Below are 12,297 nucleotides of genomic sequence, written 5' to 3'. Positions count from 1 at the left end.
ATACACATGTGGTCCTGGTTGGTCCACAACTACCAAAGAAGGCATCCTTGTTCTCTCTTCAGTGGAAATGAAGATCAGGTAGTCACAAAGCATACATTATCCTCTTTTCAGGAGGTAATCCATAATATATCTGCATCAGATTCACATGTAGTTGTTTAAAAATGCACACTTTAGCATTATTCCATATCTACTGAATCAGAATCACTAGACTAGGACCCAAAACCTGCATGTTTAACAGGCTGTCCAGCTGTTTCTACAGTTGGCTAAAATTTCAAATCCTCTATTATTACTCCTTTTTTCCAGTAATCCAACTTTTTTACTTGTAAATATGTATTAGCCATATTAACTTACTCTTGGAAGAAGTAATAGATTGCAGTTTAGTTTAAGTTCCACCAAATTTAGCCACTAGAGTATTTTCCTACTTTTAACATGTTAAAAACCCAAAATTTCCAAGTACAATTTTTAAAAAAGTCATAACTTATGTTGGCACCATTAATTTTTTTTAATGTATAAATCGGGACCTTAACATACAATTTTTACAAAACCCCGCAATAATACTTTTTTTCTGTCTCAAAATTTAGTACGTATCAACAGCTAATTCAAGCTTACTTCACTTTCAAGTTTGCTAGAGTTTGAAGCCTTCTCTAGCAGCTCCTCTTGAATCAGCTGAAACTGACTAGTTCTGTGGGCCATGTTAACCTTCAAATCAGAATTTTCAGCTTCTATTTGCATCAACTTATCACGTAATTCTTCTATTCCAGAAGCAAGTCTTTGCCTTTCTCTTTCATATTGCTTGTTCACAGTATGTTGATTTTTATCTTTTATACTTTCTGTTAATAAACATAAAAGGAAAATTGTTTTGTATAAAAGTTAAAAAATAAAAACTTATTTCAGTGTTGAAAGATTTAATCATAAAAAGTTCAGTTTCTGATCTAAAGAATACTAAAAGGGATGGAGAATGAAACATACAATAAGAAAAATATTAAAAAGGACACAGTAAGCAAAGTACTTTCTATTATCAAATACATAACAAAACAGGAATAAGTTCCTCTGAATCATTCCCTTTTCTAGACTATTCCTTCGTACAAGAACTATTCCTTTGTACTACAAAGAGCCCTTCTCCACCTTTAAAAATCCCATTGTCTGGATACAAATCATTGTTTTAAAAAAAACAAACCCAAACACCCAAACATTGTCCTATTTTTTTTAAACTGAAATACATCAGTAATTTATTTGGATAACCTGAGATCATTAATATTTCAATATATTATACACAGATGTAGGTTCAATAGCCAAAAACAGTGAAGACTTAACCCAAACTAGCTGATGACAATTCAGTGATGCTTTTTCAAACTACTGAGGGTTATCAGAGGTAGTTGCATGAATGCAGGTTTTCTCCACTATAAATGTACCTACCTATGCCCACCCAAAGGTAAAAAAGCTTTCGGGAATGCTTTAAAGTAGACACATAATGTAGATGGTTGTATGAGCACACACACAGAGGTGGAAACGTGCAGAGATGTACTACGCCTTCAAGGGCTGCATCAGTACTATTTTCCGTCAGTTCTCCATATCCCCTGATATTTCACTTTCTAAGCAAACTATCATTGGCTCTGTTCCTCTCTGATATTAGAGAATCTGTGACATACACTCTCAGCACCTCCAATAACTCGAATTCCCTCTGCTGATCCCATCGTTCTCTTCCCTCTAATCATTTAGATTATCTGGATATCTAACTTTCTCTGCTGCCAATTCTGCTACCAGCAGCCCATTGTGTCTTTTTATAATTTATTTAGTTGTGAGTTTTTACAATTTAATTTTCCTTTGGAGGCACTGGGGATTGAACCCAGGACCTTGTGCATGCCACGCATGGGCTCAAGCACTGAGCTATAACCACCCCCACCCCTTCCACTGTATTTGAAGACAAAGCATGATAGGTTAAAAATGCATATGTTAACTATTAGGGCGACCACTAAAAAAATGAAGATGTACAATTTACTGCTCTATAGAGGACATTAAAAAATGGAATACTAAAATATAACTGATCTAAAAGAAGGCAAGAAAAATGAACAAATGCTAACAGAATAAATAGCAAACAAATGCCAAGATGGTAGATTTAAACCCAAAAAGATCAATAGATACACTAAATGTAAATAATCTAAACATTCCAATTAAAGAGCAAAAAATGTCTGACTGGTTATAAAAGCAAGAACTAATTATATGCTATCAGAAACTCACTTACATATAAAGATACACATTAAAGGTTGGAAAAAAGTCTTATTAGGTAAACACTAATCAAAAATAGCAGGAGTGATGAACTATCAGATCTACGACAGTTAAAAGAAAAAATAACATTGTCAATGTATGTTGGTGTAATACACTGGGCAATTACAATATAAAATAGGAATGGTAAAGGGAACTTTAACCTTGTAAAGTTCCTACATTTCACCTCAAGTGGAAAAATATGCATTCTAATTACAAACTATCAGAAAGAGAAATTTAGAAAACAATCCCATTTACAATTGAGTCAAGAAAAATTCCTTAGAAATAAATATAACCAAGGCAGTATACTGAAAACTATAAAACACTCATGAAAGATACTGAAGACACAAATAAATGGTACCCACTAATTCAGTTCAACCCCTATCAAAATTCCAAAGGCATTTCTCACAGAAATTGAACAAACGATCCTAAAATTTATATGGAACCACAAAAGACAAACAAGAATAAACCTGGAGTATCATGCTGCCTTATTTCAAACTATATTACAAAGCTATAGTCATCAAAAAAAGTATGGTACTGGCATAAAAACAGACACACAGCCAATGGAATAAACTAGAAAGACCACAAATAAACCCATGCATATGTGGTCAATTGATTTACAACAAAGGAGTGAAGAATATTCCCTGGGGAAAGAATAGTCTCTTCAATAAATGGTGTTGGGAAAACTGGACAGCAACATACAAAAGAACTAAACTAGACACAACACTGTAAAATGACTATAACTCAATAAAAAATGTAAAATAAAATAAAAGAATGAAACTAGACCATTATCTTACACCATACACAAAAATTAATTTAAAATGGATTAAAGATGTGAACATAAGACTAGAAACCATGAAACTCCTAGAAGAAAAGATAGCCTGTAAGCTCCAAGACGTCAGTCTTGGCAGTGAATTTTTTGGATTTCACACCAAAAGTGAAGGTAACAAAAGCAAAGACGAACAAGTGGGCCTATATCAAACTGAAAAGCTTCTGTACAGCAAAAGAGACCACAAACAAAATGAAAAGTCAATCTACGGAATGGGAGAAAATACTTGTAAATCATGTATCTGGGGTTATATTCAAAATATATGTAAAAACTCATATAACTCAACAGCAAAAAGAAAAAAAAAAAAAAGGCAGAAGATCTGAATAGATACTTTTCCAGACAACACACACCAGTGGCCAGCAGGTACGTGAAAAGGTGCTTAACATCACAAATCATCAGGGAAATCCAAGTCAAAACCACAGTGAGATACTAACTCACACCTGTCAGAGTGGCTGTTATCAAAAGGACAACAAATAACAACTGTTGGTTGAGAAAAGGGAACCCTTACACACCACTGGTAGGAATGTAAATTGGTGCAGCTACTATAAAGCCACTATGGGTTCCTCAAAAAATTAAAAATAGAACTATCATATGATTCAACAATTCCACTTCTGGATATTTATTCAAAGGAAACAAAATCACTATCTTGAAAACACATCTGCATTCCTATGTTCACTGCAGCATTATTTACAATAGCCAAGACATGGAAACACCCTAGTGTCCACTGACAGATGAATGGATGAAGAAAATGTTGTATAAAATGTATAATATACTGCCAAAAAAAAGGACATCCTAGACCTTGAGGACATAGACTAACTGCAATGATTCAGACAGACAAAGGCAAACACTGTAATATTTCACTTATATGCTAAATGTAAAAAGACAAGACAAAACAAAAATCCAAACTCACAGACACAGAGAACAGATCGATGGTTGCTAGCGGGAGGGCTGGGGGAGGGTGAAACGGGTGAAAGTGGTCAGAAGGTGCAAGCACTCCTTTACAAGACAAACAAGCTCCGGGGATACAGTGCACAGCATGGTGACTGTAATCAGTAATAGTGTCTGGTATCTTTGAAAATTGCTGAAAGAGTAGATCTTAAAAATTCTCACTAAAATTTTTTAAAATGTTTAACTATGTATAGTGATGGCTGTTAATTAAACTTACTCTGGTATTCATTTCGAAGTATTAACATATATCAAATCATTATGTTGAACAACTAAAACTACCACAATGTTGTATGTCAATTAACCTCAATTAAAAAAATAGCTGAAGTGGCTATATTAAGTTCAGACAAAGCAGACTTCAGACTGACAGAATTGAAAGGATAAATTTAAAAACCCACATATATATCTGAAGATTTCAACACTAATTTCTCAGTAATTGATTAGAACAAGTTCAAAGAAAACCATTAGGAATAAAAGGTGTAAACAACACCATTAGCAAATTTAACATAATTAGTATTCAAAAAACACTCTATCCTGTTAGAATATGTTCAAACTTAGGAGATTATCAACTCAAAGTAATCATTCATATATATATATATATATATATACACACATATACATATAATACATTACATATAAACCTCATGGTAAACTCAAATCAAAATTCTACATAGACACAAAAAGAGAAAGAAATCCAGTAACACTAAAGACAGTCACCAAATCACATGGGAAGGGAGCAAAAGAAGAAATAAAAAAGAACCACAAAAACAGAACAATAATTAAAAGATATATATAGAACATTCCATCCAAAAGCAGTAGAATACACATTCTTTTCAAGTCCACATGGGACATTCTCCAGAACAGATTACATGCTAGGACTCAAGGTTAAGTCCCAATAAATTTAAGAAGATTAAAATCGTATCAAGCATCTTTTCTGGTCACAACACAGTAAGACAAGAAATCAACTACAAGGCAAAAAAACACAAAAAATTAACATATGAAGCTAAACAATATGCTACTAAACAACAAATGAATCACTGAAGGAATCAAAGAGAAAATTAAAAAATACCTGTTGACAAATGAAAATGGGAACAAAATGTCCAAAATCTATGAGATGCAGCAAAAGCAAGTCTAAGAGAGTTTATAGCAATTCAAGCCTACATCCTAAAACAAAAATCTCTAATAAACAACCTAACCTTACACCTAAAGGAACCAGAAAAAGAACAAGAACACACACACACAAAAATCCCCAAAGTTAATAAAAGGAAATAATAAAGAGCACAAATAAATGAAATAGACACTAAGAAAAAATAATAGAAAACATCAGTGGAACTAGAGCTGGTTCTTTGAAAGATAAACAAAACTGATAAACCTTTAGTCAGACTCATCAAGAAAAAAAGCAAGGGCCAGAAGATTTCCGGTCAAGATGGCGGAGTGGTAGGACCACAAGCTCGCCTCTCCTTGTAGGTTACAAGAAAATCACAACTGACTGCTAGACAAACATCGAAGAAAAGACTGGAATCTAGCAAAGAAGATGGTCCTCAACAGGAAATACAAAGAGGGAACCACATCAGGATGGTAGGAGGGGCGAGCTCACTATACAATTGGGCCCCATACCCCCAGGGGTGGGCGACCACAAGTTGAAGAATAATTAAGTCACAGAGGCCCTCCCACAGGAGTGAGAGCTCCAAGCCCCAACTCAGGCTCCCCAGCCAGGGTGTCTGGCATTGCGAGGAGGAGACCCCAGGACATCTGGTTTTGAAGGCCAGTGGGGCCTAGCTCCAGGAGCCCCACGGGACTGGGAGAAACAGAGACTTCACTCTCTTGGGAAGCATACACAGAATCTCGAGTGTGCCGGGTCCAAAGGCAGAGGCAGTGATTTCATAGGAACCTGGGCCAGGCGTGCCTGCTGGTTTTGGAAGGTCTCCTGGGGATGTAAGGGACGGCTGCAGCTCACCCAGGGGACGTAAAAGCTGGTGGTGGACATTCTGGGAATGTTCATCTACATGAGCTTACCTGGAGGCTGACATCTTGAGTGGATCATTAGCACCAACACCTAGCCTCACCCAGCAGCCTGTAGGGAAGCCTCACGCCAAACAACATACCGGGTAGGAACACAGCCCCACCCATCATCAGACTTCCTAAGCCACAAAGGACTCTAGACACTGGTGGGCCCTACCCACCAGAGGTCCAGGACCAAGCTTCACCCAGCAGTGGGCAAGCACCAGCTCCTTTTGCAAGGAAACCTGAATAAGTCTCTAGTCCAGCCTCATCCACCAGGGGGCAGATATCAGAAAAAAGAAAACAACAACCCCAAAGCCTGTGGAAGGAATCCACAAACACAGGCCAGACTCATTAGGGACTGGAGGACCCTGGCCCTCAGGTGACAGAAGAGTAGTGTACTGCTGGGACGCATAGGATGTCTCCCACAGAAGGCCACCTCTCCAAGGTCAAGAAACATTAACTAACCTACCTAAAAATAGAAAGTAAACAATATGAGGCAGCAGAGGAATATCTCCCAGGCCAAGTCACAAGATAAAATCCCAGAAGAAGAATTAAGTGATGAGGAAATAGGCAATTTATCTGAGAAAGAATTTAAAATAATGATGGTGAAGATGTTCAGACAACTCAAGAGGCGTATAGATGCACAGAGTAAAGTTTTTAGCAAAGAGTTGGAAAATACAAAGAATATCCAAACAGAGTTGAAGAATAAAATCACTGAAATGAGTAACACACTAGAAGGAACCAAGAATATACTAAAGGGGGCAGAAGAATGGATCAGTGTGAGCTAGAAGACAGATTAGTGGAAATCACTATTGCAGAACAGAAAAGAAGAAAAAAGAACGAAAAGAAATGAGGATAGTTTAAGAGAACTCTGGGACAACATGAAGTGCACTAATATTCACATTACAGGGGTCCCAGAAAGAGAAGAGAGAGAGAACCTGAGAAAATTTTTGGAGAGATAATAACTGAAAACTTCCCCAACTTGGGAAAGGAAACAGTCACCCAAGTCCAGGAAACACATAGAATTCCACACAGGATTAACCCAGAGGAACACACCAAGGCACACAGTCATCAAATTGACAACAATTAAGGATAAGGAGAAAATATTACAATTAGCAAGAGAAAAGCAACAAATAACACACAAGGGAACTCTCATAAGGGTATAAGCTGATTTTTCAGCAGAAACTTCACAGGCCAGAAGGGAGTGGCATGGTATATTTAAAGTGACGAAAGGGAAAAACCTACAACCAGAACACTCTATCCAGCAAGGCTCTCGTTCAGATTTCATGGAGAAATCAAAAGCTTCACAGATAAACAAAAGCTAAAAGAATTCAGCACCACTAAACCAGCTTTACAACAAAAGTTAAAGGACCTTCTCTAATCATCAAACTATAAGAAAAGAGAAAAAAAGATGAAAGAGAAGAAAAAAAAAAAAGATCTACAAAAGACTGCTTTGGCAGTTTGAGGTCTTTTATGGTTCCATATAAATTTTGGAATTATTTGTTCTAGTTCTGTGAAGAATGTCATTGAGTATTTTTGCTTTGGGTAGCACTGCCATTTTGATAATGATTCTTTCAATCCAAGAGCACAAGACATCCTTCCATTTCTTTGTATTGTCTTTGATTTCCTTCATCAATGTTTTACAGTTTTCAGAGTATAGGTAACTTCCTTGGTTAAGCTTTTCTAGGCATGTTGTTCTTTTTGATGCAATGGAAATGTTTATGCCAGTTATAAAATTCTGGTTTTTGAAGTGAAAAGGAAAAAAAGTGAATGAAGGGCTGCAAATGGCAAATACCCTTCTTTCTTATGGATGAGTTGTGTTCCATTACATATAAATGTTGCATCTTCTTTATTTATTCATCTATTGATGTGTACTTAGGATGCTTCCATATTTCGGCAATTATAAATAATGTTACTGTTAATAGTAGGGTATATGTATCTTTTTGAAATAACTCTTATTTTGTGGTTGGCTTTATTCCTTTCATAACTATGTAAGTTTAAAAAGCTAAAAGCTCTGACACAGCATTGTGGAATGACTATAACTCAGTAAAAAAATGTTTATAAAAAAAGCTAAAGTTCTAAACTTTCTTAGAAACAATGAACAGTACATATATGTAAACTTTTTAAAATGTGCAGTACATTGAATATATTTATTTACATGCAGTATATTATATATGTGCAGTCACATTTTAACAATTCTACCTAATAAAACTGAAAAATGAAAGTAAAAAGATATTAAAGTGATTTGTTATTATTACAAATATTGAAAGTTTTCTTCTGGACAGTGATTCCTTCATGTTAATTATCAGCTAAGAACCAAGCATATTAAAAATAAAAGTGGGTCAAAATGTACAACTTGATGACAGTAGGTTACAGGTTGTATCATGGATTTGAAAGCTGTTAAGAGAGTAGGTACTAAGAGTTCTCATCAAAAGGGAAAAAAACTTTTTTCCTTTTTTTGTATGTATATGAGATGATGAAGGTTAACCACACTTACTGTGGTAGTCATTTCACAATATATGTAAGTCAAGTCATCACACTATGCACAGACTTACACAGTGCTGCACAGCAACTGTATCTCGAAAGAACTAGGGGAAAAATCCACCCAGTAATGACAGAACACAGATTTTCCTCAAGTGAATTTGGAATATTCATCAAGACAGACCATATGCTGGCCAATGAACTGAGTATTAAAACACTTAAAAAACTGCAATCAGGTTCATTCATTAATTCTTTCGATTAATGGAAACAACCTAATGTCCACCACTAATAACAGAGAGATAACTGGAAATTGTCTAAATATTTGGAAATACATACAAGAGGTAAGTTATTCTGAACTGAATAAAATGAAAACATAACATACAAACATTAGTGGGATGCGGCTACAACACTGCCTAAAGAAGTTTATTTCCTTAAATACTTACATTAGAAAAGAATAAAGGTTTAAAATTGACAATCTAAGCTTTCACTTTAAGAAAATTTTTAAAAGAAGAGAAAATTAAACCCAAAGTAAACTGGGAAGGGGTATAAGGATCCTGAGGAAAATGTTACACTGTAGTCCTCCCTTCTCAGTTTTGCATTCTATGCTTTCGGTTACCTGCTGCCAAATGAGGCTCAAAAATCATAAATGGAAAATTCCAGAAATAAACAATTCATAAGTCTTAAACTATGTGCCATTCTGAGATTCTGAGTAGCATGATGAAGTCTTACACTGTCCCTTGCCATCCAGCTCCAACACCTTAGTATGGAAATAACCCCTCTGTTTTATGTATCCCTCCCAATAGTCATTTAGTAGCCATCTAGGCTATCAAATCTGTCAAATCAAACACTGTCGCAGTATTGCAGTGTTTGTGTTCAAGGAATGCTTACTTTACTGAACAATGGTCCCAAAGTGCAAGAGTAGTGATGCTAGCAATTCAAGTATCTCAAAGAGAAGCTGTAACGTGCTTCCTGTAAGGGAAAACGTGAAAGTTCTAAACTTAATAAGGAAAGAAATCTTATATTGAGGTTGCTAAGACTTATGGTGAGAAAGAATCTTCATGAAACTGTGAAGAAGAAAAAAGAAATTTGTGCTAGTTTTGCTGTCACACCTCAAACTGCAAAAAGTTTATAGCCACAATGTGTGAAGATGGAAATTGCATTAAATTTGTATACGATTTTTTAATAGGATATTTTGAGGGAGAGATAGGCCACATTCACATAACTTTTATTATAGTATATTGTTATAATTGTTTTATTTTATTATTAGTTGTTGTTAATCTCTTATGTGCTTAATTTATAGATTAAACTTTGTTATGTACGTATGCATAGGAAAAAACATAGTACTGTATAGGCTTCAGTACTATTTCCAACTTCAGGCATTCACGGGGGTCCTGGAAAGTATTCTCTGAGGATTAGGGGGGACTACTATATGTCTTGATGGTGGTGATGGTAATGGGTATATAAACATATCAAAAAAACCATTAACCAAATGCATAGAAATTTACACTTACATGGATGCACATTATTGTAAGTACATTTTACTTCAATAAAGTACATTTTTAAAGAATGATGCAAAGTTCAAGAAATAATTTTTGCTGTTTTAGCAATACATTACTTGCAACAACAGATTATTAAGTATGTTTGATAACTGATAATCTGTTTCTTTAAAAAACTATCATGAAGAACTCTGATTATAATTTAGTAAAAGAATTGAATATAATATATACTCACCTACTTGATTACCGCCTAGTTTTACAGGTTCTGTTTCTAAACTATTTAATTTGCCACTTTCTTGGTTGTCATTATAAGCAAAAAGACTGTGAGATAACTGATTTGCAGTCAGGTTTGCATGAAGCTTTTGAATTTCTGCCTCTTTTATTGCAAGCTTAATCCTGGCACAAAAGAAAATAAACCAAACATTAGAAAGATTCTAGAAAAGTACCTCATAACTGTCACCTTTTCAAATTAAAAAAATTTTAATTAAAAAAAGTTTTTAAACTCTAGTATAGGTCTACTATTGGCTGGACAGAGAAACTCTCATATACCACTGATTACATTATAACCTGGTTCAGCTACTTTAGACACTCGATAACACACCTTATGACCCAGCAATTTCATTTTTAGAAATATCTGCTAGAGAAACTCCCGCATATTGTACAGGAAACATGTATAAGTATGTACTCTGCAGGACTATTTCTAACAAAAGAAAACTAGAATTTTAAGGTAACTATCAATAAGGAACACATAAACTGTGACGTAGTTATAGGATAGATTCTTACACAGCTGTTAAATCAAAACTAACTAAACTAATCTGTCCATTGAGCAATCACTCTACCTACCTACCTGAACATGGATGAATTTAAAAAATGATGGTGAGTGAAAAAGCAAAACTACAAACAACATAAAAACAGTGTATTTATGTGTATGAGTCCAATTATACACAAAATCAAGTGAAGAATATACACCCATTTCATAATGGGGGATACCCAGGAGGAGAATGGGACTCGTGGTAAGGATCCAAGGGTATTATCCACCCTGTAATATTCTACTTTTTATTTAAAGAAATGGATTTGAAAAAAATATCAAAAAATGTTAAGGAGAATCAATTCTTAGTTGTGGAAATATGGATATTTGTTATAATACTCTCTGGACTTTTCTGTATATTTTTCAACTTCTTGATTAAAGATCTTAATTTGATTACCAATTTAAAATATTGCATTTGCTACAACTTCAGTATCTTAAAACCGTACCTCAATTCTGAAATCACCATTTTATTCGTCTCACAGCAGCCAATGTAACTGTCTTCCTTGTCTGACAAAATACTCATCTGATGCTTAGAAAGAGATGATTTAAAACCAAACATTTCTCTTTTTAACTGCAAGTTTAAAAACAAACATATATAAACTTATAATATCTATGTTACCATTTGTTTTATGACAAACCCCAAGTTTGAAAAATTGTGTTTGAAAAATTTAATAGAAACAATCTAACACTTATCAATAGGAGAATGTATATATTCATCATGAAATATTAACATAATGGAAAAACTACAATAGTTAAAATAAACCTGCATCATATAAATTATTATGGAGACATCACATAACATAATATTGAGTGAAAAACAACAGAAACACATGTAGTATTTTCAAAAATCCACTGAACTATATATATACACATATTTCTAGATACATTCATATATGACAATATTTAAAATACGGAGGACACACATGCATTTCAGAATAGTGGCTACCTCTGAGGAGAGAGGAAGGCAATGGAGAGCTAATGAGGTATATAAATAAAGCTTTATTTCCCTATAAAATTTTAATCTAAAAATATCTGAAGTAGATATCAATATGTTTCCCAGATTTAGCAAATATGCTACATTGGTCTCTATATATATTCCATATGTTTGAAGAAATAGAGAATTTTTTAAATTAGTTGTGAAAAGGGGCAAGGTAAGCACTTACTGACTACTGCCTTCAAACTGTAACTAAATCACACTTTCTGGAAATAGAAAAAATTCACATTTCCAAACCATGTCACACAGGATCAAGCATGTATTACCACACCACTTTGAGAATCACATATCAAGTAATTCTTGACACTGAGTTAAATGGAAGTATCAATTTAAAATGAATACTACCTAATCTGATTACTATCAAATTTCAAAAGCAAACAGGACATTAAAACTCTAAGCAAATAATCAGTATTCTAGGAAAGTAGATACAGCAGAGGGATGAGAACCAAGAATCATACATCCTAGTTTTAATTTTGCC

At 34.4% G+C, this 12,297-nt stretch overlaps 1 protein-coding gene across 17 annotated transcripts in view; it reads right to left on the bottom strand.

Moving 5' to 3' along the window:
• CCDC18 (coiled-coil domain containing 18) overlaps positions 1–12,297 on the bottom strand; it is a 120,245-nt gene that overhangs the window by 90,683 nt on the left and 17,265 nt on the right. For all 17 annotated transcript variants that reach the window (XR_004322655.1, XR_004322656.1, XR_004322658.1 and 14 more), the window contains 3 exons: positions 11,272–11,396; positions 10,253–10,413; positions 610–830 (listed from right to left, as the gene is read on the bottom strand). Coding sequence is in view for 13 of the 17 variants with exons in the window: in XM_032487097.1 (XP_032342988.1) it covers positions 610–830; positions 10,253–10,413; positions 11,272–11,396 (507 nt within the window). In the remaining 4 variants the exon portion in view is untranslated. The remainder of the gene's footprint in view (positions 1–609; positions 831–10,252; positions 10,414–11,271; positions 11,397–12,297) is intronic.

The sequence above is a fragment of the Camelus ferus genome, chromosome 9 (assembly GCF_009834535.1).
Source record: "Camelus ferus isolate YT-003-E chromosome 9, BCGSAC_Cfer_1.0, whole genome shotgun sequence".
NCBI classification, from domain to species: domain Eukaryota; kingdom Metazoa; phylum Chordata; class Mammalia; order Artiodactyla; family Camelidae; genus Camelus; species Camelus ferus.
This window is presented reverse-complemented; position numbering and strand designations above follow the sequence as displayed.